Source organism: Cupressus sempervirens, chromosome 3 (genome assembly GCF_028749045.1).
Source record: "Cupressus sempervirens isolate cs-2001-9-10 chromosome 3, ASM2874904v1, whole genome shotgun sequence".
NCBI lineage: Eukaryota > Viridiplantae > Streptophyta > Pinopsida > Cupressales > Cupressaceae > Cupressus > Cupressus sempervirens.
This window is the reverse complement of record NC_143120.1, coordinates 456,407,176-456,431,881: the sequence shown is the minus strand read 5'-3', so window position 1 is coordinate 456,431,881 and position 24,706 is coordinate 456,407,176. Positions and strand designations below refer to the sequence as shown.

The 24,706-nt window shown below is 37.1% G+C and overlaps 1 protein-coding gene across 1 annotated transcript in view; it reads left to right on the top strand.

Moving 5' to 3' along the window:
- Window positions 1-296: 296 nt before the first annotated feature.
- LOC149567057 (putative prolyl 4-hydroxylase 4) overlaps window positions 297-24,706 on the top strand; it is a 50,862-nt gene continuing 26,452 nt past the window's right edge. Inside the window, exons 1-3 of the mRNA XM_089820278.1 lie at window positions 297-588; window positions 744-801; window positions 23,539-23,643. Coding sequence (XP_089676404.1) covers window positions 419-588; window positions 744-801; window positions 23,539-23,643 — 333 coding nt within the window. The 5' untranslated portion in view covers window positions 297-418. The remainder of the gene's footprint in view (window positions 589-743; window positions 802-23,538; window positions 23,644-24,706) is intronic.

Genomic DNA, 24,706 nt, shown 5'->3' with positions numbered 1-24,706 from the left:
AGTGTTGATGTGATATTAGCATGACATGAATGCATACTATAATTTTTTTTTAGAAAAGAAAAAACAGAGAAAAGGAAAAAAATTAGAACTTTTTATATTCTTTTTTATATCATCCATCCTAATTTGAATCTTTATCATAGGACAACAATTTTGCACAATCTTGTTAGTGTAAAAAGTTAATGTAGACGCCCTCATTTGGAAATATCGTACAAGTAGTTTTAAAAAAAAAAAGGGGCTGACAAGTTGCTTTGAACAAGAGGGACGAACAAGTCAGCTCGTAAGCTCGATGTAGACTCATTCTCTAACTGCGGACTCATGGAAACTTCTCGCGTATCTCCCCGTTAAGATCGCGTGAGAAGCTTTCTAACAGAAACAGAATCCCCAAGCCCTATATCGAGAATTTTGTAGTTTCAGGACAATGAAAGAGATCTGGATTGCATTTACGTGGGCAGTGTTGGCATTAAATGTTCATGCTATTAGGACATTGGACAATGGATCTCTGAATGGTAAAAACACAATCGTCGAATCATCTAAACAGGAGCCCGTCGTATATCCCACCAGAGTCGAACAAATTTCATGGAAGCCCAGGCACATATTATCCCATCTTTTAGATCAAGTCCAAATTAAATAGAATTGCCAAATTGTGGCGCTTTTTGCGGTTTCGGTATCAATTTCCTTCTTTTACTATAGCTAGAGCGGTTTTCCAATTTTTTGAATAAAAAATGCCTCTTTATGTATTGCAGGGCCTTTGTGTACAGAGGGTTCCTTTCCCATGAAGAGTGCGACCATTTGATTTCTCTTGTAAGAATCTTCTTCTTACCTTTGTCAAGTCACAAATCTCTAATTCAAGAAATTCTTCAGAGATTTGAGATCGATTATTTTACCTTCCCCTAGGTTTACTTATTTACAGGTTTAGAATGCTGGGTAATATTGTTTATGTGCTATGGTTATCTATTTGTCTAGTTGTGACAAGATATCGGAATTTCTGACGTTTGCGAATGCAATGTCAGTTAGCTGCATTTTTGTCAATAGAAAGAAACACAATTTTATAATACGCAACAGATTTGGATTGAGGAATACATCTAGATATGAATTTGCGTGCACGGTGACTAAAACAGGTTGAAACATACAAATACATTTATGTATGATAAGCAAGGGCGATGGACCTAAGTATTCCGACTCAAGCTTTAACGTGGATCAATTTCGAATTTAAAGAGGCAAGTCAACGTAGGTAATATCAAAACATTGATGTGAAGTAAACCATGAGTTCATGGAGACCTCGATTAGAAACTGGCATAATGGTTGGATCGCCGCAGTCACTTATGTGAATTACTAAGTAGAATTAAGTTGACATCATCAGTTTACAGAAATGGACCAATAGAAGATCTACTTATGCCCTTGTAGAATGTCCTAGACAAAAGGGACTAAACTGTATACGCCTAGGGGTAAGCAGGGTACATTTCCTAGATTCTTTTTTACAGCTGATGAATCATTTGAAGTAGAATGGAAATTGGCGATATGAACTTGCATCCCATCGTCGTGATGTTGGTCAAATGAACTAGGACCTCAGCTCCAACAAGAGGAGAAGCGTAACCTATAATAAGTAAGGGGATTAGAAAACTCTGGTAGCTGCACCTAAAAGAATAAATTTCAATAGCTTCTCTTTATAAATTATAGACCTATATTTTGAAAGGACAGTTTGCAGGTCAGCATCTGAAATAGGTGGAGAGGAGGCAGTGGACATGGTATGTCGAGAACACATCTATAATGGCCCAATATCTAAACATAGCAACATCAAGGAAAAAAAGGGCCGAACACCTCTAGTCGGGTGATAAAATAAAGGATGTAATCAGCCTGGTATTTCAAGAACGCTTTTATGATGCCAGTTTACACATAATGACTTCAAGGATAGGGAGGGTGAAACAGCCCATGCAGGGTTAATGAAAGACAGTGGGTAACGAACCCCTTAAATATCTGTACAAGTATTAATACCTCTGCTAGATCTCATAATAGATATGTCAAGCCCCTGCCACAAACCCTGGTAGCAGCTTATTTTATAGTTCAAGCGATTTAGAGGTGGCACCAAATTAGGAGATGCTAGCATATTAAATTATTTGATTAAGATTACATTAAAAGCTTATAGCAGTGATTAGATATAAAGTATTTGACTCCTTCCGAAGTGAAAGGTTTTGACCCCCTAACGTATAAGTTTTAGAAAGGAGATGATTTCACTGTGAAGAGAGAAATGAATCAATCAACCAATGTGGAAAATAATGAAGTGACACTAGCAATGGGAAGTAGTGTTGGCACATTAGTTTTTTAAAAATATTTTTTTATTCTCAAATCTATTGATTAGATTATAGAAGGTGCGACTCCTTCCGAAGTGAAAGGTTTTGACTCCCTCACATATAAGTTATAAAAAGTAGACGATTTTATTGAAATCGATCAACTGATTTGGAAAATAACGAGGTTACACTAGCAATGGGAAGTAGTGCAGTCACGTTAGCCTATTTAAAATCAATTTTTTATTCTCAAAATCTAAGTTACTAATATGGATATGATATGAGTATCCAATATGTGGATACGACAATTATTGGGGGGTTTGGGTACTTGGGTTCAGGTGCGTATATCTATATCTATATATACAGAATTAAATCATTTGATAGTATGATATTTCATCATTGATCAATGCCAAATGCCAAAGATAAATATTAAATCCCAATTAATAGTTTTGAAATATACAAATTAGCCATATCATATATGTCTAGGTTCATGATTGAAATGAAATCATTATAATTACAAACTTGACAATTTTTTGAATGGTAGTTGTCTTCTATCTTCATTGTAATTCTTCAATCATTGAAAGGATTACCAAAAAATATCATTTATTGCATTTTCAGCTGCTGTAATTGCAAGCTCAAATTATTTAAACCCAAAACAGTGCCACTCACACTAGGTGCACCATGTCTAGGTATGTCAACATCATCATCAACCTTAGTGAGTCTAGTAAGATTCTCAATGGTTGCACCAAGTTGGCACACTTGGGGCTACTTCACAAAGCCTCGCTGCTCCATCCTTGTAGTGGGGATCCTTACGTGATAGAATATGCACATAAGATTGAATATAAACCAATTCTTATGTAGATTCTCATTGGTCATATGAGTCATCATCACAACGATATCTTCATGTTTGTTTGCTACTTTCTTCTAGTCTCTTCGCCTTATGCCTTACATAGTGTCGAGGACGGGCCCCTTTTATGGACTTGCACGATTGCATCTCCAAGTTCGCGGCTATGGATGATATTATCCTTTTAGGAGACTTCAATGCACTCGCTAGGGATCTCCAGACTCCTCTTCATGACTGCGGATTTGACTCAAATTGCACTATGGAGATGGATCCTACCAACATGGGTCTCCAACGCCTCTCTGAGGATTGTCATGGGCCTCTCTCCTGCTACGGTTGTCACCTCATCTAGATTTGTGAGTCTTTTGAGCTAGTTATTTTGAACGGCCTCTCATGCTTCCTTGGCTCTAAGCTCTTTACTTGGTGGCCCCATTGTGGTTGTGCGAGCGTTGTTGACTATGACCTTACATGCGCTTCCTTAATCCCCTTCATCCACAATTTCACTATCTCCCACCTCTCGTTGGCTGATCATGCCCTCCTCAGCCTCGTCATTCGCTTCTCCCCCCATTCCCCGCCTCCCTCACTTGCTCATCTCCCCTCTTTTGTGACTCGTCCCTGCACCCTTTTCCACTTCACTGGGAGTGACCGTGACCTCTTCTTTTTCAATCTCAGACGACTCCTCCCCTCGAATCGCTTAACTGATCATAGATAAGCTTCTTCCATGTTCGACCTTTTGGCTTCTGCAATTTGGGAGTCGGCTCATCTCTCCATTCCTCTCCGCACAACTCCCTCCTCTCCTAGTCCTAAATGTCGGAGCACTTGCCCTATAGACTAGTGGTATGATGACTGTAAAACCTTCCACCATTCCTTACGTTTTTCTTTTGCTGCCCACTCCCCTCTTATACTTGGTTGTCTCTATTACCATCGTTTTCTTCGCTACAAGAAATTGTTGTTCATTGCGTCTCAGTGCAAATCTTATTGTGACACGCTTATCCACAACCCTAAGCGTTTTTGGCACACCTTGCTCCCTCGCCACCCCCCAACTTTCCACCCTTGACCTCCACTTGCTCACCTCCCATACTGTCACTTATTCACTCCCTCCAACATTTACGAGGCCATGAGATCCATGAGATGTATTAGGATGGCAGACGAGGAGGGATTCTAGGTTGATCTCTTCAAGTTCGGTATCTCGGTCTTGGGCTCCTTCCTTCCCACACTTTACCATGGTGATGTGTATGGGCTTTCTTGATTCTTGGTTGAGGCACGTGATCTATCCAATACATAAGATAAAGGTGGCTTAGGACCTTGGCAATTACAAGACCATCATGATTGGGCACACCTTTGCTAAACTTTATGCCACAACGCTGAACATTATATTATCCAGAGAGATTGACAAGAGTCTTTGTTAGGCTGGTTTCCAAACAGACTATCCGACCATTGACCATATCCTAACACTGCAGGCTATTATTGAGGAGACTTGTCGCTGCTTGACAAAAGCCTACTGCTGTTTTGTGGACTTTTGTAAGGCCTTTGATTCCATCCCACTAGTGGCCCTTTTCCAAAGGCCTTAGAGACATTGGCATTTCTGAAACTTTACTGACAGCTATTATGAGGCTCTACGAGATCGTGGTTGGTAGATTCAGCACTCCAGAGGGTTTCTGTAATGTCCCTGTTTTTGGCAAGTCTATGCAGTTGATGGAGTTAGCTCATCATAGCGACCCTTGTGAGCTGGTAGGGTGTTTTGGGGGTCCTAGGTGTAGATTTACTATTTTTTAGTAGGTCTATTTTTGGTAGTTGCTAATTTTGGCAATGCAGTGGGTGGCTTTGACAGTTGGTCATCACTTGTGGTAAATTAAGTTAATAATTGCACGAGCTCTTATTTATTATTAAGTTGCATTATTATAATATTGTTTATATTATTATAATAATACCATTCAGTGACATTTCTAAAAAGTGTGTTGGAAAGTTTCTACTGTTGAGTTCTTTTGGGAAACTTCCACAATTTCTGAAGTGGAGTTTTTTAGGAAATTTTGGCCAACGAAGGATTATAAATGAGAGCTCATTTCATTGGAAAAAGCATGCTTGATTATATATTAGATTTTGTTGCCTTTGTGGCTTCTTCTTGGGTTCATAATTATATGCCCTTGTTGATGTATAAGGGTTTGGAATTTCTTTTGCGATTTAGCTATTGAGGTATAGCTAAGATTGCCAAACTTCTCTACTGTTCATCACTGTATTTGAGAAGTGTTTTATTCCACTGCTGAAGTATAGTGGATTTGTCATATATCTCCGATTGTTTTATTGTGGCTAAGGAGAACTTTACCATTGATGAATTGTGAATTGTGTGATCTGGATTATATTTCTCTCCTACTGTGTTCTCTGTGTATAAGGAGATTGTTTTGCTGGAAGTGATATTGTGGAACTGGGAAGTGAATCCACTGAGGGATTATTATCAACTTGCTGTTGCATTTGAAGGGCTCGAATTGGGCATTATTGTTTACTGATTTACATCTGGAAGGCAGCGTTTATGTTGTTACTTGCATTATTGGCGATCCCTAAGCCAATTCATCTCTGTAGAAGCTGGGCGACATCTTGTCTTGGACCTGCAATTCATAATTCTCAGCTAGGAGACCCTAATATCCATTGCAGGTGTGTTTTGGGAGGCCTGCATTCAAGTTACTATGACCTGCAATCTTTTATTTGGGCCTGCGATTCACCTATGAGGATCAGTATTTCATTCCTTAAGTCTGCAATTTAATTTACAGGCCTGCTGTAGAATTTCTATGACAAGTCGGCATTCAGCCTGCCAATGTGGATTGCAGAATCAAGCAACAGGTTTCACAAATAATTGAAACTGCTATAGATAGACATTCTGTTACTGCTAATATAAACAGATTCTATTCTTCCAAGTTTGTCGGTTGTGAATTTTAAAGTAAAATTATGGTGTTCAGTTTCATTGAGAAAAAATATTGGTTTGCGCATCTCTATTACAGTATTGTTTCAGTATTTTAGATGATATGGAAAAGACACAAAAATTTATATAAATCCATCATAAGAAAAAAGGGTATCAAGCACAAACAATAGGGAAGGTACATACTTTTTGGCTACACCAAAGAGCATTAAATATATTTGCTTTTCTCAATCACACTACTGGAGAGTTTGTTTGCAAACTATTTGACAAAATATCAAACTTATGATTTGATAAAGAAATAGATGTGATAAATTAATTTGGATAAGCCATAACCGGAATAGGGTTATTACAGTGGTATCAAAGCGGTTTCCTGTCAGCGTGCAGGAATTGGGCTTAGTTTGGTCAGTGCTTGGTTTGAAGTGTAGTCAGTATTTGATTTGATATTTCTATCATGGCTGATGATAGGATGTTTGTGTCGGGTATGCACTACACCCGAAGAGGACATACTTCTCCACCTAGGGAAGGTGAACCTGAGATACAGTTTAGTTCTGTTGGTAGTCCAGGCAGTTCAGGCGGGTCCGGAGTTAGAGATGCTGATGTTGATGGAGAGGCTATGTAGACATTTAGGAATCTGGCAGCCTTACAACAACAGATGACAGGTGTACTGCAGCAGTTGTCTAATACTTTGCAGTAGATAGCACTTCCTCAAGGACAGAGTAGGGAGAGAGCTCAAAATGTTTCTGTTGGTTCTCATAGATCTTGAGTTGAGGATAGAAGCCAGGATGGTGATAGGTATAGAGATGTAGATCGAGTTCAAGTTGAGGATCATAGTGGATCAGCTGACAGAGCTAACATACATATTGGCACTTATGATAGGTGGCAAAGGCCCATGTTTCTGAGGCCTGAGGTGGATGCGGTTAGTATTGAGTTTGAGGCCGCTCCTTTTGTTGATGACGTGCTGGCACACTTTACGGAGTGGGATGCTCTACCACAGGCTATTAAAGATCATTTGAATTTTGATAGGTTCCTGACTCAAAAACGGGAGCATTCCAGAGTGAGGTCGGCACTTGAGAGACAACGACCTTGACAGACTGAGTTACAGCAAGTTGTCAGTAAGATGACATTGAAGCACTTTGATGGTACTGGGAGAGTTATAGCTCGAGCGTGGATTCATAAGCTTGATACATATTTGGCTTTGCGTCCTATGTCTGAAGTGGACACTATCAAATTTGGAGTGTTGCATCTAGACAGAGCTGCCCATGATTGGTGGTACCATGGGTTGGTTTCTTTGCGACATGATCAGATCGCTTCCTATCAGGAGTTCGTGGATCGCGTGATTGAAAGATTTGATAGGAAGGATCTGGAGGTGTACTTCCATGAGTTGGCTTAGCTAAAGTAGTCTAGTGGATTGGAGAGCTACATTAGTGAGTTCCAGAGGCTTTCAGTCATGGTTTATGATATTTCAGAGTGTAGACGAGTGATATTATGCATGGAGGGATTGACTGAGCCATTCCGTGGATAGGTGAAGTCCTTGGACCCATCTTCTCTCCAGGTAGCGATGAGGAAGGCATGAGACTTGGAGTCCTCTTGTTGAAGCAAGGGTGCTTCGAAATCTTCTACTCTTTCGGTCGATGATGAGCCCCCACCAGTTGTAGAGGACAAGGGTAAGTCAGTGGAGAGATCTGATGACACTCCTAGAGAGGATTTGAGGAGGCGTAAGCTTTGCTATTGGTGCAAGGGGCCTTTCTCTAAAGGTCATACTTGTGCATTGAGGCTGAAGGGAGCAACGAATCGTGGTATGTGGGTTTACACTAATGAGATTGAGGATGAGTCATCACAACAACATGAGAATGTCGATGGAGATGATCATACTAATGATAGAGTTTATACTGTAATGAACATTTATAGTTTGGTATTTGACTCACATGTTCAGGATTTGCACTAGGTATAGAGTTGGTTTGAGTCTAAGCTATATTATTTGCAAAATGATTGGGTAGCCACAATGAAGGAGAGTGTGTTGAGATCTCCTAGTGATTTTTCGACTTTTACATTACGAGCACAAGTATTTGGTGCTATATTGCAGGTTATGTTATTGGGTTTGATGATGGTATTGGCATTCAATTGATTCAGTGAGGACATGGACATCACTTGCTTCTTGTGGGATCCCGATGGAGGGTTTTGCACGATGCCGAATTGCTTGAGGACAAGCAATCTTGGGGAGAGAGGACTGTAATGTCCCCGTTTTTGGCAAGTCTATGCGGTTGATGGAGTTAGCTCATCATAGCGACCCTTGTGAGCTAGTAGGGTGTTTTGGGGGTCCTAGGTGTAGATTTACTATTTTTTAGTAGGTCTATTTTTGGCAGTTGCTAATTTTGGCAGTGCTGTGGGTGGCTTCGGCAGTTGGTCGTCACCTATGGTAAATTAAGTTAATAATTGCACGAGCTCTTATTTATTATTAAGTTGCATTATTATAATAATGTTTATATTATTATAATAATAACATTCAGTGACATTTCTAAAAAGTGTGTTGGAAAGTTTCTACTATTGAGTTCTTTTGGGAAACTTCCACAATTTCTGAAGTGGAGTTTTTTAGGAAACTTTGGCCAATGGAGGATTATAAATGAGAGCTCATTTCATTGGAAAAAGCATGCTTGATTATATATTTGATTTTGTTGCCTTTGTGGCTTCTTCCTGGGTTCTTAATTGTATACCCTTGCTGATGTATAAGGGTTTGGAATTTCTTTTGAAATTTAGTTGCTAAGGTCTAGCTAAGATTGCCTAACTTCTCTACTGTTCATCATTGTATTTGAGAAGTGTTTTATTCCATTGCTGAAGTATAGTGGATTTGTCGTAGATCTCCGATTGTTTTACTGTGGCTAAGGAGAACTTTACCATTGATGAATTGTGAATTGTGTGATTTGGATTACATTTCTCTCCTACTGTGTTGTCTGTGTCTAAGGAGATTTTTTTGCTGGAAGTGATATTGTGTAACTCGGGAGTGAATTCATTGAGGGATTATTATCAACCTGCTGTTGCATTTGAAGTGCTCGAATTGGGCATTATTGTTTACTGATTTACATCTGGAAGGCAGCGTTTATGTTGTTACTTGCATTATTGGCGATCCCTAAGCCAATTCATCTCTTTAGAAGCTGGGCGACATCTTGTCTTGGACCTGCAATTCATAATTCTTAGCATGGCGACTTGAATATCAGCTGCAGGCGTGTTTTGGGAGGCCTGCGTTCAAGTTACTATGACTTGCAATCTCCTATTTGGGCTTGCGATTCACCTATGAGTATCAACATTTCATTCCTTAAGTCTGCAATTTAATTTACAGGCCTGCTGCAGAATTTCTAGGACAAGTTGGCATTCAGCCTGCCAATGTGGATTGTGGAATCAAGCTACAGGTTTCACAAATAATTGAAAGTGCTATAGATAGACACTTTGTTACTGCTAATATAAACAGATTTTATTCTTCCAAGTTTGTTGGTTGTGAATTTTAAAGTAAAACTATGGTGTTAAGTTTCATTGAGAAAAAATATTGGTTTGTGCATCTCTATTACAGTATTGTTTCAGTATTTTAGATGATATGGAAAAGACACAAAAATTTATATAAATCCATCATAGGAAAAAAGGGTATCAAGCACAAACAATAGGGAAGGTACATACTTTTTGGCTACACCAAAGAGCATAAAATATATTAGCTTTTCTCAATCACACTACTGGAGAGTTTGTTTGCAAACTATTTGACAAAATGTCAAACTTTTGATTTGATAAATAAATAGATGTGAAAGAATTAATTTGGATAAGCCATAACCAGAATAGGGTTATTACAGTTTCTTTGATTCCTATCCAAAGCACCATATGTGTGAAATAGGGCTTCCCTCTCTCGCGCACCTTGTTCGGTAGCTATATTGATGAGCTTGAGGTCTTCCTCAAAGACTTAGTGCTCCCCGTTGATGGCTGCTACTTACACCAAGTTTTGATCTCCATCCTTCTCTTCACAGATGACGTGGTTCTTATGGCCTCCTCTTTGGAGGGCTTTCAAAGGCATTTCAATGAGTTAGCATCTTTTCGCGACTTACGCCAACTTGTGGTGAACTTGTGTAAGACTCGAGTTGTGGTCTTCAACTGTTTGAAGACCTCTCATCTCCAATTCTATTTCAAGGGTGAGGAGGTTGAGATTGCTTCCTCTTATACTTATATCGGGGTGAAGTTCTCTGGACCTCGCTTCAACTTGAGATCCGCCATTTAGCCTAGGGTTAGCAAAGGGCTGGGCTCCCTTGCCATGCTAGAGAGACAATGCTTTAGGTATCACTTTCAGGACACTACGTCTAACTTGTCCCTCTTGGACTCCTTAGACTGATTATGCTTTATGGTGTTGTGGTGTGGGGCCTCTCTCTTCTGGACTTAGACCGGCCCTCGATTGAGTAGTTTCAGATGCTTTTCCTCCGACTTATCATCAAATACCATTGGTCCACCCCATACAGTATTAATCAGGTTGAGTTTGGGGCTCTTCCTTTCAAACTGGGAGCCATCTTTGATTTGGTCTGGTTTCTCTGTTGTCTTTGTGGTTTTGCAAACTCTACTAATGGTCATCACCGCTACTCCTACCTTGCCAATTGTTCTTCTGTAGTTGTCGCTGACTCAAACACTAGCACTAGGGCTCATTGTTGGTACACTGAGACCACCACTCTTTTGAGATCGGTCAAGATTGAGATCGATAGTCTCACCCCTTCCAGTTTTCATTAAACGCTTCCTCTTTCCTCCTTCTCTCATGGCAGGAGTTGAACAACCTCCTTTTTCCATAGCCCCTAGGGAGACTTCACTTCCCTCCATTGTATGAACTTATATTTACTAGAGTGAGTTTTGTAGGGAACTAGACAATGGTCTAATCCAATAAACCATAATAAGAAGATCTCCTTTCCCAAAGATGACTAAATAGTTTTCACTCCATTATTCAGAGACAGGGGGAAAAAGCCCTAACGTGGACTTTTTCCATATCCCTAGGGAGACTTTGCTTCCCTCCATTGTATGAACTTATATATACTAAAGTGAGTTTTGTAGGGAACTAAGGTCTAATCCAATGAACCATAATAAGAACATATACTTTCCCAAAGATGACTAAATAGTTTTCACTCTATTTTTTCCATATCCGCTAGGGAGACTTTGCTTCCTCCATTGTATGAACTTATTTGTACTAAAGTGAGTTTTGTAGGGAACTAGACAAAGGTCTAATCCTATGAATAGTAATAAGATCTCCTTTCCCAAAAATGACTAAATAGTTTTCACTCTATTATTCATTGATAGGTGGCAAGTATTCATTCTTCTTATTATAATTTAGTAGACTTCGCTTCCCTCCATTGTACGAACTTATATATACTAGAGTGAGTTTTATAGGGAACTAGACAAAGATCTAATCCAATGAACCATTATAAGAAGATGGAAAAACTCTAAAATGGACTTTTTCCATAGCCCTTGGGGAGATTTCATAAGTTACTCCTTGGTTACAAAACTCCTTTCCCAAGTGTCATCCTCTCCTAAGTGGTTGTACTAGATGTATGCTATAAAGTTGTAGGGAACTAGACAAAGGTCCAATCCAATGAAGCATAATAAGGATCTCCTTTCTCAAAGATGACTAAATAGTTTTCACTCCATTATTCATAGATAGGTGGCAGTAATTCTTCTTATTATAATCTAATAGACTTCGCTTCCCTCAATTGTATGAACTTATATGTACTAGAGTGAGTTTTGTAGGGAACTAGACAAAGGTCTCATCCAAGGAACCATAATAAGATGGAAAATACTCTAACATGGACTTTTTCCATAGCCTCTAGAGATATTTCATAATTTACTACTTGGATACAAATCTCCATTCCCAAGTGTCATCCTCTCTTAAGTGGTTGTAGTAGATGTATGGAGGCCAAGGGAGAATAATGTATTTTCTCTTGGGCCTAGGGTAGGAGGTTCTTAGGGAACCTCATCAGATCACCATATACTTCTACGATTGGATCACTATAATGTTAAATTTAGCAACTTATTTGTTTCTAAAGAAGCCTAACTATGGCATTATGATTATAAATGCATACTATGTTATAGGATTTCAAATTATGGACTGCACAATTGAAGGAAACCCTATGTATGGTAAACCCTAACCTTGATCTAGTGCAATTGCAATTTTAAGGAAAAATAGAAAAAGAAAATTATAAGTGGTATCAAAGCGTCTTTTCTGCCATCTTGTGACAAGTAGTTGATGCGAACTAACCAAAGGGCTCAAAGAGCCTTGGAAAGAGAAAAATAAAGTGAGCACTGTGATGAGTGATCAAGTAAGAAATGAATTGAGGGCTTTCATGAAACAAATGGTCCAAATTACTCAAGCCCTCATGGAGCAGAATGAGAGGAATGTAAGAACTAATCAACTCTTTCAAGCTATTCAAAGTAAGAGTAATAATGGGAGGGACACTAACTCCAACCATTATGCAAATAATAATAATCACTCTCCCAGGGTACTAAATTCTAGGACAACGAGATCCCCCTTCCCACCTAGGGAGGAACTTAGTGAAGAAGAAGAAACAAACATCCCTCCTATGTATAATATTGAGGAGATTGTAGAGGCATATTCTAGAATTAACCCTATCCTTAGAATGGATATCTCTTTGAGGATTATTGTGATGCCAAGATGAAAGTCACCACTAATAATGGAAGAAGGATACAACATGATAAATACCTAAAAGGAAGAGTGAATAAACTAACCCTTCTGAACTTTGAGGTATCAGGGAGAATTACAATACGTTCATGGGTAAAAAAAGTTAGACACCTATCTCTCATCAAGCCCCATAAGAGAAGGAAAAAAACACCATTAAATTTCTAGTGCTTCACTTAATGGTGACAACATAGGAGTGGTGGCATTATGGCCTCATCTCCCAGTCCCATAAAAATTTAAAACACTAATGACAATTCACACAAAGGCTCATAAAAAGATCCTAATAAGATACATCCACAATGATATTATAAAGAATTGACCCAACTCAAGTAGGAGGGGATGGTAGAAGAAATCACCTTTGAATTGGAGAGATTAGCAGTCTTGGTACTACATGTCTCTCAAGAAAGGCTCACTTACCTATTCATAGAGGGATTGAAAGACTCGATCAAAAGTACCGCGAGTGTCTTGGACCCTACAAACTTGGAAGAGGCAATCCAGAAGGCACTAAAATTTGATACACCTTCAACCAAAGATAGATACAATTTTTTTGCATCAAATACGTAGTCTAAACATCTCCATAAAGAAGATAAACACTTTTGTGGGAAGGATGAAAAAAAAAGGGCTTTCCGACCTGAAGGTGACCAAGAGGAACTAAGGAGGTAAAGGCTACACTTTCATTGCAAAAAGATATGGGAACCAAGAAATAAGTGTGACCTACAAGAAAGGTCAAGCTTTAGATATAAAGACATATAAAAATTGGGACTTGTATGTAATAGATGGGGCAAAATGACATGCTCTAAATGTGGAGAAAATGGGGGATAGATCATGTATGTGGGAAAAGGAATCAAGCCCATAGGACATAAGCAACACTTAACAAGGAAATAGAAGGAACACTACATAAGTAAACAAAACATGATTTAAAGGATATCAAAAACATCCAGTCAAAGAATGAAGGGGTGGAAAACCAATAGAACTATGAGGAGATGTAGCCCTAGCAATGACACCATAAAATCGACCAAATCCCAAGATAAAATATTCTAATGTTTAGATATGGTTATGTATTCATTTGTATACTTTGTGTATTCTTCGTGTCTTGATGTATTCATGTGTATATTTTGTATATGCTTTATGTTTGTTTTATGGGTCTACATTAAGTAGAGTAAAAGGGAAGATATAAAAGTATTACATTTGGGGTTATGATGCATGTCATAAAATCCACCTAGTGTGTGAAAAGTACACCTTTGTTACTTTCATTGAGGGAACCATGTAATTATTCAAGTGACAAAAAACAAAACTAATCGTGACCTTCTAGATATAAAAGTATAGATCTAGAAATAATATTAGGGCAATGCCTAAAGATTGGTTTAAAGACTTGGACATAATTGGTGTTGCTTGAGGACAAGTGAATTTTGGATGGGAGAACTGTCATGTCCCTATTTAAAGACCTGAAGCCAACAAGGAATAACAATGACCAAATATATGTGCATTAACCAAGAGGATTAGCAACAAATATAGAGATTAATGAAATACGATGCACTATAAACCACAATTGATATTAATGACAATATGCAATAGCAATGTTAAAAGATCTTGACCATGGTTATAAAGACATTGGAACTGGAGAAAGACATCTTTGATTGATCAAATGAGGTTTGAATCCTTACATGTGAAGTCACTACATAATTAATATGAAGTCACTACGTAATTCATACTTCTTGTGAATGTGATTGGAGTGTTGGAAAATATAATATTTGTGTTTACATTGGATACATAAAATAAGTATGTGTCATGATAAAATTAAAGTGAATTATAGGAACCCCTCAAGTAGTTGTCTAGGTGTCAAAATAATTAGTTTGTTAGTATATAAAGTTGTTTAAACTACTCATTATATTTAGATAATTGGTTTCCTATAATGTAGGATCTACAACATCCTATAAATATGTAACCTATGTTGAATAAAAGATAACAAGATACAGTGTGTAAATTATTTATATCATTGATTAAATTGTTGCCGAGAAGTGGCAGATATCTCTGCTTCTCGCGAGAAGTCTCACAAAACAAATAACAAGGTTTTCTCGTTTAGAATTCTAGCTGAGAAGTTTTGAACTTCTCAGTGAGAATTTGGCCACTTCTTGCAATAATCCCAAGAAGTTACCGATTTATCTTTGATATTTGCTAAGAACTTTTTTTTTGTCTCGCCGATAAGTGGCAAAGAATGAGATTTTGAACTATAATTTATATGCTTCTGCATTGCCTGAAATCTTTGATATGGTATTAGAGAAAGCATGATTAAAGAGATTGAAGATAATTTCTATGCCTATTATTTTGTGATCCTTTTCCATTGTGCACTACCAACACTTAAACATTTGTTCTTTGGTTGGTGTTTCTCATGGGATAACTTTATCTGGTGATAGTTTGATCAATGGAAGGGTGTTGTAGTTGTGTTGCTAGCAGTTTCACCTAGATCAATGTTTTGGCTCACGAGTGACTTAGGAGACTAGCTCTATTCATCATTTTGACTGTTGCTCAACATTTGCTCATCATTGTTTGGTTGTTGCTCAATGTTTGATCATTGGATCAAGCTCACTTTTGAAGTTGTCACTCTCTCACTAGCAGGTGGTTTAAATATTTTCCTTGCTTACCAGAACCAGTGCTCTTGCCTCCACTATTGTCGTTCATCATGAATGTTTATGTCCATGTGATTCTGTGAATTTTGATTAATCACTGATAGGGTATTCATGTTTATGTTTCTGTCAAGCTTAATAGAAAGCTTCATTCTCGTGTTTGACCTACGATATATTTGCTGATTGATTGTCACGTTCATTGTGTGGCGTACACAATTTGATTTGGGTTCTATCATGTCGAGAGCCTAGCTCCTCATCACTGGGAATAATCTTTGATGAGCATAGTCCAGTCTTCCACAAGTTGTGCATCAATGCTCGTCCTTATTACTAAGATTGTTAGACAATTTTGAAGGGCTTTGTATCTCTCAAGTGTGGTGATTGAAGCTCGATTTATTGTTTGGAGTCATGAATGGTTGGATTGTGCAGACGTTTTTCCGACATCAGGAGGTGCCTTCATACATACCTTTGAATCAACCTCGTAATCTTTGAGTACACACAGATTGACATTTAGTTAGTCGTTGTCTCAAGATGATATTTTCTTGGTTTTAAGCTTACTTGGAGGGGAAACTGTGCTTCAATGAGATGGAGAAGATCCAAAGTGTGGCATATAACTTTGCTTAGTGCAATGGTATCATAGGCCTAATAAAACAATCTAAGCAGATGACTATTGCATGACATGAAGGTTCTTATTTCACACCACAATTCTCACGGACTACTTTCATCCTTCTCGATCCCCTTGTAGCGTGGCATTTTTCCTAGATCAACTTGTGATGCCTTGATTGGGTTGAGATCTCAATAAGGGATTGCTCCACTGACTATTGTGTTGAGTTTGTTGATTCATTTAAGTTCATAATTCTGTTTTATTTATTTTAGTTTTAAAAGTTTGTGGCAATAAATTGGAAGCTATATTGTTTAGTGTTTCATTAGTTCTTATAAAGATATTGTATCTTATAGTTAGAAATATAAAAATAAGGGTTCTTGGATCATTGTAAAATGAAAAAGCATCATTGTTTCAATTGTAATTGGATGCATTTTTGCTTGTACTCAACATCCACATTGAGGGGAGCACTCTAAAATTGAGCTTCAAAAGTCTAATTTGCCAAGTATGGAGGCATGAGGCAACAAAGGAAGGAGGACAATCAACATCCTCTCATTAGTCACCAACTATGGGGCCGCTCATCAACTTTGGTGGCATTTTATTTTCTAATGCAGCACGATATAGTTCACTTTTCAGTTTTCCTTGTGTGAATACGTGGAAATTCCACATTGTGGGGGGAAATAATACAGGATGTTCCATTCCTAGTTTGTGATATGTATGTTGATTTTTTCCCTAATGTACAAGCATAGAGGTGAGCAAAAGCACGTAACACAATTCATAGATCTCAATAAGAGACTGCTCAACTGACTATTTTGTTGAATTTGTTGATTCATTTAAGTTCATGATTCTGTTTTATTTATATAAGTTTTAAAAGTTTTTTGCAATAAATTGGAAGCTATATTATTTAGTGTTTCATTAGTTCTTATAGAGATATTTTGTTGTAGAAATATAAAAATAGGGGTTCTTGGATCATTGTAAAATGAAAAAGCATCATTGTTTCAATTGTAATTGGATGCATTTTTGCTTGTACTCAACATCCACATTGAGGGGAGCACTCTAAAATTGAGCTTCAAAAGTCTAATTTGCCAAGTATGGAGGCATGAGGCAACAAAGGAAGGATGACAATCAACATCCTCTCATTAGTCACCAATTATGGGGCCGCTCATCAACTTTGGTGGCATTTTATTTTCTAATGCAGCACGATATAGTTCACTTTTCAGTTTTCCTTGTGTGAATACGTGGAAATTCCACATCGTGGGGGGAAATAATACATAATGTTCCATTCCTAGTTTGTGATATGTATGTTGATTTTTTCCCTAATGTACAAGCATAGAGGCGAGCAAAAGCACCAGAGTAACTCAATTCATAGATCTTGAAAGGGTTTGTTGGAGGATCCAGAAAACCACATGATGTGGATAGTTGATGGGTTCTTGATCACGTCAAGTTTTGTGGTAAGCCTGTTGAAAACCATGGAAGGAGAGAGACTTTCATTTGAGTCAGGGTGACGAGTTACGAGTTGGTTTACTAAAGATGTAAGTGCGTAGGTGGAGAATGTGGACATTGATAATGTAAATAGTTGTATAGGAGAGTTGCTGGCTATAGAGATCCTTTGACTGTCAAGCTTTTTGGAAGTATGGTCAGCCAGTGATAAGTTCACTAGAAGTGAAAATGGAATATGTTCTTGTATGTAGGTGATAATGTGCAACAAGATCTAGATAGCAGTATGCGGACCTAAATTTATGCATAGGCATATGATTCTGTTTCCAAGTTGTGTGATGGTTTTTCTCTCCATGTTCACACCAAGGGGGTTGTTTGAAAATATATTATTAGTGTTACCATAGGATGCATAAAATAAGTGTGTCACGATAAAACTGAAGGAGTCATAGAAACCACTCACGTAGCTATTCTAGTTGTCAAAATAATTAGTTTGTTATTATACAAGTAGTTCAAACAATTCATTATATTTAGATCATTAGTTTCCTATATGTAGGATCTACAAAATCCTATAAATATGTCATATATTTTTGAATTCAAGATAGCACGATATGGTGTGGAAATGATTTGTATGCTTCTATGTAATGTCCCCATTTTAGTTCGTTCTTGTTCTATAGTTGCTAGCCTATTATTGTGTCACTCCTAGGCTAATTTTTGTGGATAGAGGGACTTTTGAGGCAGAGGCTTTATTATGGGAGGGTCTTGTCTTCTCTACAATTCAGTATGTTCCAGTTTGGTCTTCATTTGGCTCAGATTGGACTTTGTTGGGACTTAGTTTCATATTCTTACTACTTGTGGTAAGTCTGGATATGATTGAGAGGGACCCTTTCTATTCTTGGAAGTGCTTAGGTGGAGAATGTGGACATTGATATTGTAAATAATTGTATAGGAGAGTTGCTGGCTATAGAGATCCTTTGATCACCAAGCTTTTTGGAAGTATGGTCAGCCAGTGATAAGCTCACTAGAAGTGAAAATGGGATATGTTCTTGTATGTAGGTGATCATGTGCAACAAGATCCAGATAGCAGTATGCAGACCTAAATTTTTGCATAGGCATATGATTATGTTTCCAAGTTGTGTGATGGTTTTTCTCTCCATGTTCACACTAAGGGGGTTGTTTGAAAATATATTATTAGTGTTACTATAGGATGCATAAAATAAGTGTGTCGTGATAAAACTGAAGGAGTCATAGAAACCACTCAAGTAGCTATTCTATGTGTCAAAATAATTAGCTTGTTATTATACAAGTAGTTCAAACAATTCATTATATTTAGATCATTAGTTTCCTATATGTAGGATCTACAAAATCTTGTAAATATTTAACCTATTTTTGAATTCAAGATAGCACAATATGGTGTGGAAATGATTTGTATGCTTCTATGTAATGTCCCCATTTTAGTTCGTTCTTGTTCTATGGTTGTTAGCCTATTATTGTGTCACTCCTAGGCTAATTTTTGTGGACAGAGGGAATTCTGAGGCAGAGGCTTTATTATGGGAGGGGTCTTGTCTTCTCTACAATTCAGTATGTTCCAGTTTGGTCTTCATTTGGCTCAGATTTGACTTTGTTTGGACTTAGTTTCATGTTCTTACTATTTATGCTAAGTCTAGTGATGATTGAGAGGGACCCTTTCTATTCTTGGAAAGTGCATTTGGTCACATGGAGAAATAATAGTTGTGACTCCCATTTTAGATGGTATATTAAAAGGATAAGCATTTTGGGAGTTATTATTATTTGAGTGGCCAAATTATTGTTAAATCATTAAATGGCTTATCATAAAGTTATAATTTAATTTTATAATTTCACTTAAGTTGTGGATCGAGTCATCATTCAAAGGGCCCATTTATTCAATTAATTCATGGAAGCTTATGCCAAGGAATTAATTAAAGTATTGGAGTGAATGATTATTATTTGTATTATTTCAAATTCGAATAGGCAACTCAAAGCAAAATTTTTCATTTAAGTGAAAAAAGTGTATGGAATAAGCTACTAGCTGTTGGCGTGAAGAAGAAACCTCTTGGCTCAATTTGTTAAAAAACAAGCCTCTAGACATGGATCGATTCATTCCAATTGCAATTGATATTGGTGAATCTCGAGTTCAAGGGTTTGAAGGTTTGATAGCTGGAGAAATTGTGAATTTCTTTCAGATTTAACGCACTTTGAGTGGGTTAATTTCTGCCCATGAATTGTGTTCTGATATACTGCTGAAATTGAAGATATAGAAGGAAAATTTCTGAGCAATCAATCTTGTTTGAAGCTGCAAATTGCTAGCCCTAGGTGTCCATTTAATGTATTGCAGATTAGTCTCAGTCGAGCATTATTTTTACACACTATTCACAGCATTCTCTAGGCTGCATCAGCAGCCATTTTTTCTTCATACAGCCAACGCGAGGGTTTACAGAGAGCTGCAACATATATATTGGAGAGTTTTTTGGTCATAACACATGGGTTACATTTCATTACCAGGTTCTCTCTAATTTTGTAATAATATTTCAGAATATCAAAATTGGTATTTGTATGCATTATGAATACTTTGATTTAATAAAGGTTTGCATGCCAACTGTTTGGTTTAATGCCCATGAATCCTGTTCAACAATTCTTACTTTATATATGTTGTCAGTATGTTTCCTTTTGTGATAGCATAATGAAGTAATCTTCTTTATTTAAAGTGACAAGTGTTTGACAAAATCACTCTGCAAAGGGTTCATGTTTTATAACAAGATTTGGCACAAGAAAGATCAGAAAATTCAGTTTAGACGTTGCAGGCCAACTGTTTGACGAAATGCATTCTACACAAATCTAAAATACAAAGTAGAACCAGCAGGGATTTGAAGGGTATAGTATGGCAGTTGAAGCATAAATGGCAAAGAACATAATATAGTTCCAGTGAGCAAAAATGAGGTGACTCATGGATTTTGATACAGACAAGTGTTTAAAATAAGTCACCAATTTCTTTTTGTAACAATGTTTTTCAGTATCACCTTCTTTCTTACAAAAGCCACATTTTGGTTTAGGATTAAACTTTTTTGATGAGATTGTTTTTGAAGACTCACTGGATTTAGGCTTGGGTTTATTGTTTTTCTTCCCTTTTTCTTTGGGTGTACGCTGTAGTGGCAACTAATGCATGAGACTTTATGACATTTTTTTGACAAATTTTGGGTTGTTCCCTGGCACCAAAAAACACAAAGATTGTATGATAAACTGATCACCTTACCCATCCATAGTGGCAAAATGAGAGAAAACACATGTCAATTTTGACAAAATAAAAAAAAATACATTCCTTGTCAGTCTTATCTTTTTTCCACATCCAACCAATTCAGAATGGAAGGATTTAAATTTGTCAAAATAGTCTTCAGTAACAGGAAGACTATTAATGTAACTTGTCGCTATCTCTAATTCTATTTGCATTGCTTGAGTTTCACTAATTGAACCAAAAAGACCCCTGAGTTTATCCCATACCTCTTTGAGTCTTTGATGTGGAAGAATAAAGATTCTGAAATATGGAGGAAATCAAGCCCATCGCCTCATCACATTTACTTTGATGTGTGAATCAATCGTATTCTTTTGTGAAATTGGGTTGTTCCTCATTCATCATGAACCATAACCTTTGCAACAAAGTACTGTTGCATTTTCACCTTCCAAGTGTGATAGTTGTGAGGGTTGAGAATTTTGAAAGCCATGTGGGTAAACTTTCTTTGCCCAAAAACGGCCAAAAAGCTGCAGAAATTTGCACTTGAACTATCTTGAAAGTTATCCCGTGGGGCTAAATAACACAACCTGATTTAGTGCCAAAAAAATATCTTGTGGGGCCAATGTCGAATGTCATAAAATATTAAGTCACCGCCAAATAAGTACAAGAAACCACTGCGTTGTATTGACTCAGGTGCACTTGCTGTCAAAGGCTTACCATAGGTCACACACACATTGTACAAAATCAGTAGTCGTGTGGGGCCCACAAATCTGCAACTCACCAATCCACCGAGCCACCAAGCATAAGGGAGGACTCAAAACCATGCCAGCCTGTGCTCACAATGCAATGTTAGTGTTGTGGACTGTATGAATCTCTCAAAATTTTCTTTGCAACCAATATGGGACTAAAGTCTATTGCAAAACCATGTTTTTTAAAGCACATGCCCACATTTTCTCTTTCAACCGCAAACCTAAACGCTAATCAGCAATATTAAATGAAGGCTTTAGAACATCACTTGAAAAATCAAATTAACTAAAAGTGACCAATGAAAAGTTCTGTTCTCCAGTGCAACACTGATTGGCTCACTGCAATGACATATTTCGCTGATAATAACTAGTGCAGATGATAACTATTACAGGTGAAGTATGTTGCAGATGATAAATAGCGGAGATGGTATATTTCACTGCATTATCAACAGTTGGTTTCCTCCAATGCGTATTGCTGCTAACAAAGACAGATATCACTGCTATTCAAAGTCTTGCACAGGAAAAAATCACTGACTGCTCAATGGACAGGAACTGCAATTGCTGCAAAAAATCAGAATGAAATCACTTTGATTATTGTGCCAACAACTCAAGATTATTGCTGGCAAGTGAATAATGCTAACAATGAGCAGCAAATCTGTCAAGTAGATAAGAGACTTGCGACCGATCTGCTGAAACCAATGCAAATTGGTCACTAGTAAATACAGGAAGTTGAATTTGGCCATAAAATTTGTTTGCAGAACGACGCCGGATTGAGAAAAATATGTGCAGAAGAACAATTAGGCCATGGATTGATGCCACAATTTCTTCAGACTCATATTCTTAATGTGGGCTGGAAAATCACTGGAGCCTGCTCCGATGACATATGGATTATGCCAGGAATCAGGTACAGCCTTCAGGATCACAACAGGAGACAACCAACCACCAGATGATGAAAGAATGAGATGCAAGAAGAAATGATTGCTTGCTTGCTTGATATATTTCATAGTGTACAAAGGCCTGCTTCAAGGCAAGGTGGGAGTGGGAAACCACCAAATAGGAAAAATCGAAAACTATGTAAATAAAATTTTACCTAAGTAAAGCTTAAGCAAGAGTAAATTTGAAGAAATCTATTTACTCCAATAATGTAAATATTGACCTCCTAATATATCCTCCATCCCCTATCCTCGTAGCAATAAAGATGCTTTGAGCATTACTGCGACTGAACCGGCTGCTATTCACTTTCAAGATTATATGAAATATTGGCTGCCTTAGGATGAGAGTTTGATTAGCCTGTAAAATATCTGGCTGTAAACTTTGTTGTGAAGGGAAAATAGATGTTTTTTTTTAATATGAGCACGTAAGAAATATGTTTTTTTTTAATATGAGCACGTAAGAAAAATTATGTATAGATTAATAGAATTCTGAAGGAACCTTATTAAGTTGCATAAAAGGCTTATTCATTTGGTAAAATGTTTCTATTGTGAAGTAATTGACATGTAGTTGTGTTGCTTAAAAACATTTCAGTAGAAATTTCAATAGAACTTTACACACTTCGTAATATCTTTGGCAATTATCCTTTCTAAGAAATGGTAATTTATATTCCAAAGAAGCATGGAATATGTCGCAAAATGCCAAGATGATGATTTACAAAAATGGGAAAGATAGTTCTTCCCCTTATCTGAAGGTCGCTTTTTCAATAATTTTATCTGTTCTAAGCAAAATTCTTTTCATTTTGCCCCAATACATTGCCAGTTCTGGCGTATATCGGCCTCTTTTGTTGATTTTTAAGAATCAGACTTATCCCAAACAATAGAATTGCCTTAATGTTCAAAGAGCTTTAACAATATGGTGGCTCTCCTGACTAAGAAAATACATATTTAATTAATAGGTTCTTATACCTGAACACATGTGATGAGCAATGCTTATTTGTGTATTAATCAGATCTAGCAACTGCATTTTTGGCATTGATGTCTAGAATTGTGGTAATACTCATTATAATTATCTCCTGGGATTACAGAAAATTGAAGGTGTTTGTTTATGTTTCATTGCCTTGTGGACTATAGGACGATTGGAGTATTATTGATCCACTTGATGCAAATTAAATAAATGTTACGATGGTTTTCAGTTGCTCATGGGTGGTTTGGATGGTATACAGGCAAAGTCAGAACTTGCAAGATCTGCTGTGGCAGACAATGATTCTGGTGACAGTGCAGTAAGTGAAGCTCGTACGAGTTCTGGTATGTTTATACCTAAAGGAAAGGTTAGTTTCTTTGCTCTTTATTAGTACCTCTCTCAAAGCTTTCTTGGGTGAGAATAAAGTGAATGTGACTATATCACTGTCTTTTATCCTTTCAATAACATCTTATCAACACAACGTCTTGGGGTTCACATACAGGATAATTAAATCTAACATGCTAATTATTTCTTATCATTTGTTCTATGAATTCTGGACATTGCAGTATGCTTTATTATACTTGGACTTGATTATTTAGGTAAACATATGTTACTCTCCGCCTTTTGAAAATACCATATTTCTGCAATAAACACTGATTGCTTGATTGGCTTTTATTCGAATTTTGTTGTGATCTTTTATGCTTCAAGATCTACCTTTACACAAGCATGCTTGTTATAGAGTTATCTAAGATATGATTATTTTGTAATAAATTTATTATTGGAGAAATGATACTGGTGGCATCGTTTGGAAAATCTTAAGAATTTCTTAAGTTTTCAAAAGATCTTTTGGCTAGCTAAATTCACTTGTTCTGACAATATGAAGTAACAGATTTAGCTCCGTATGTCTTTTCTCCAATTACTTGATTAATTGAACTGTTTAATAAACTTCTCTATCTGATCCATCAGACTATTCTATTATTATTTGATTTTGGTGCTACCAAGATGAATCCTTGCAACTGGTTCATACTTCTATGAGAGCAATTAGCATCTTGAGATATTTGTTTCAATGCTGCAATTGGAATGATATCATTTAAATGTAAAAACTTACCTTTCTATTTAGGCTTCAATTCATATTTTATGTGATCTTGGATGTGCATAGTGAATATTTTGGATAATTACTGTTTGAGTACAATCTTGGGTGTCACCTGCAAAATTTTAGGCATTGTTTATTAAACTTGAACTTGATGTAGGTGAATACTTTCCATTTTATCTCTCTTATGGATTAGACCCAAGGGTTTTGGTTCTCTTTCCTCTTATGTCAGCACTGCCCTGTTTGAATAGGGGTGAAAGGATATTCAAGTGCATGCTCCTTTCATATTTTTAAAATGAAAACATTATTGAATCCACAAGATCCTGAAAGAATATTTCAG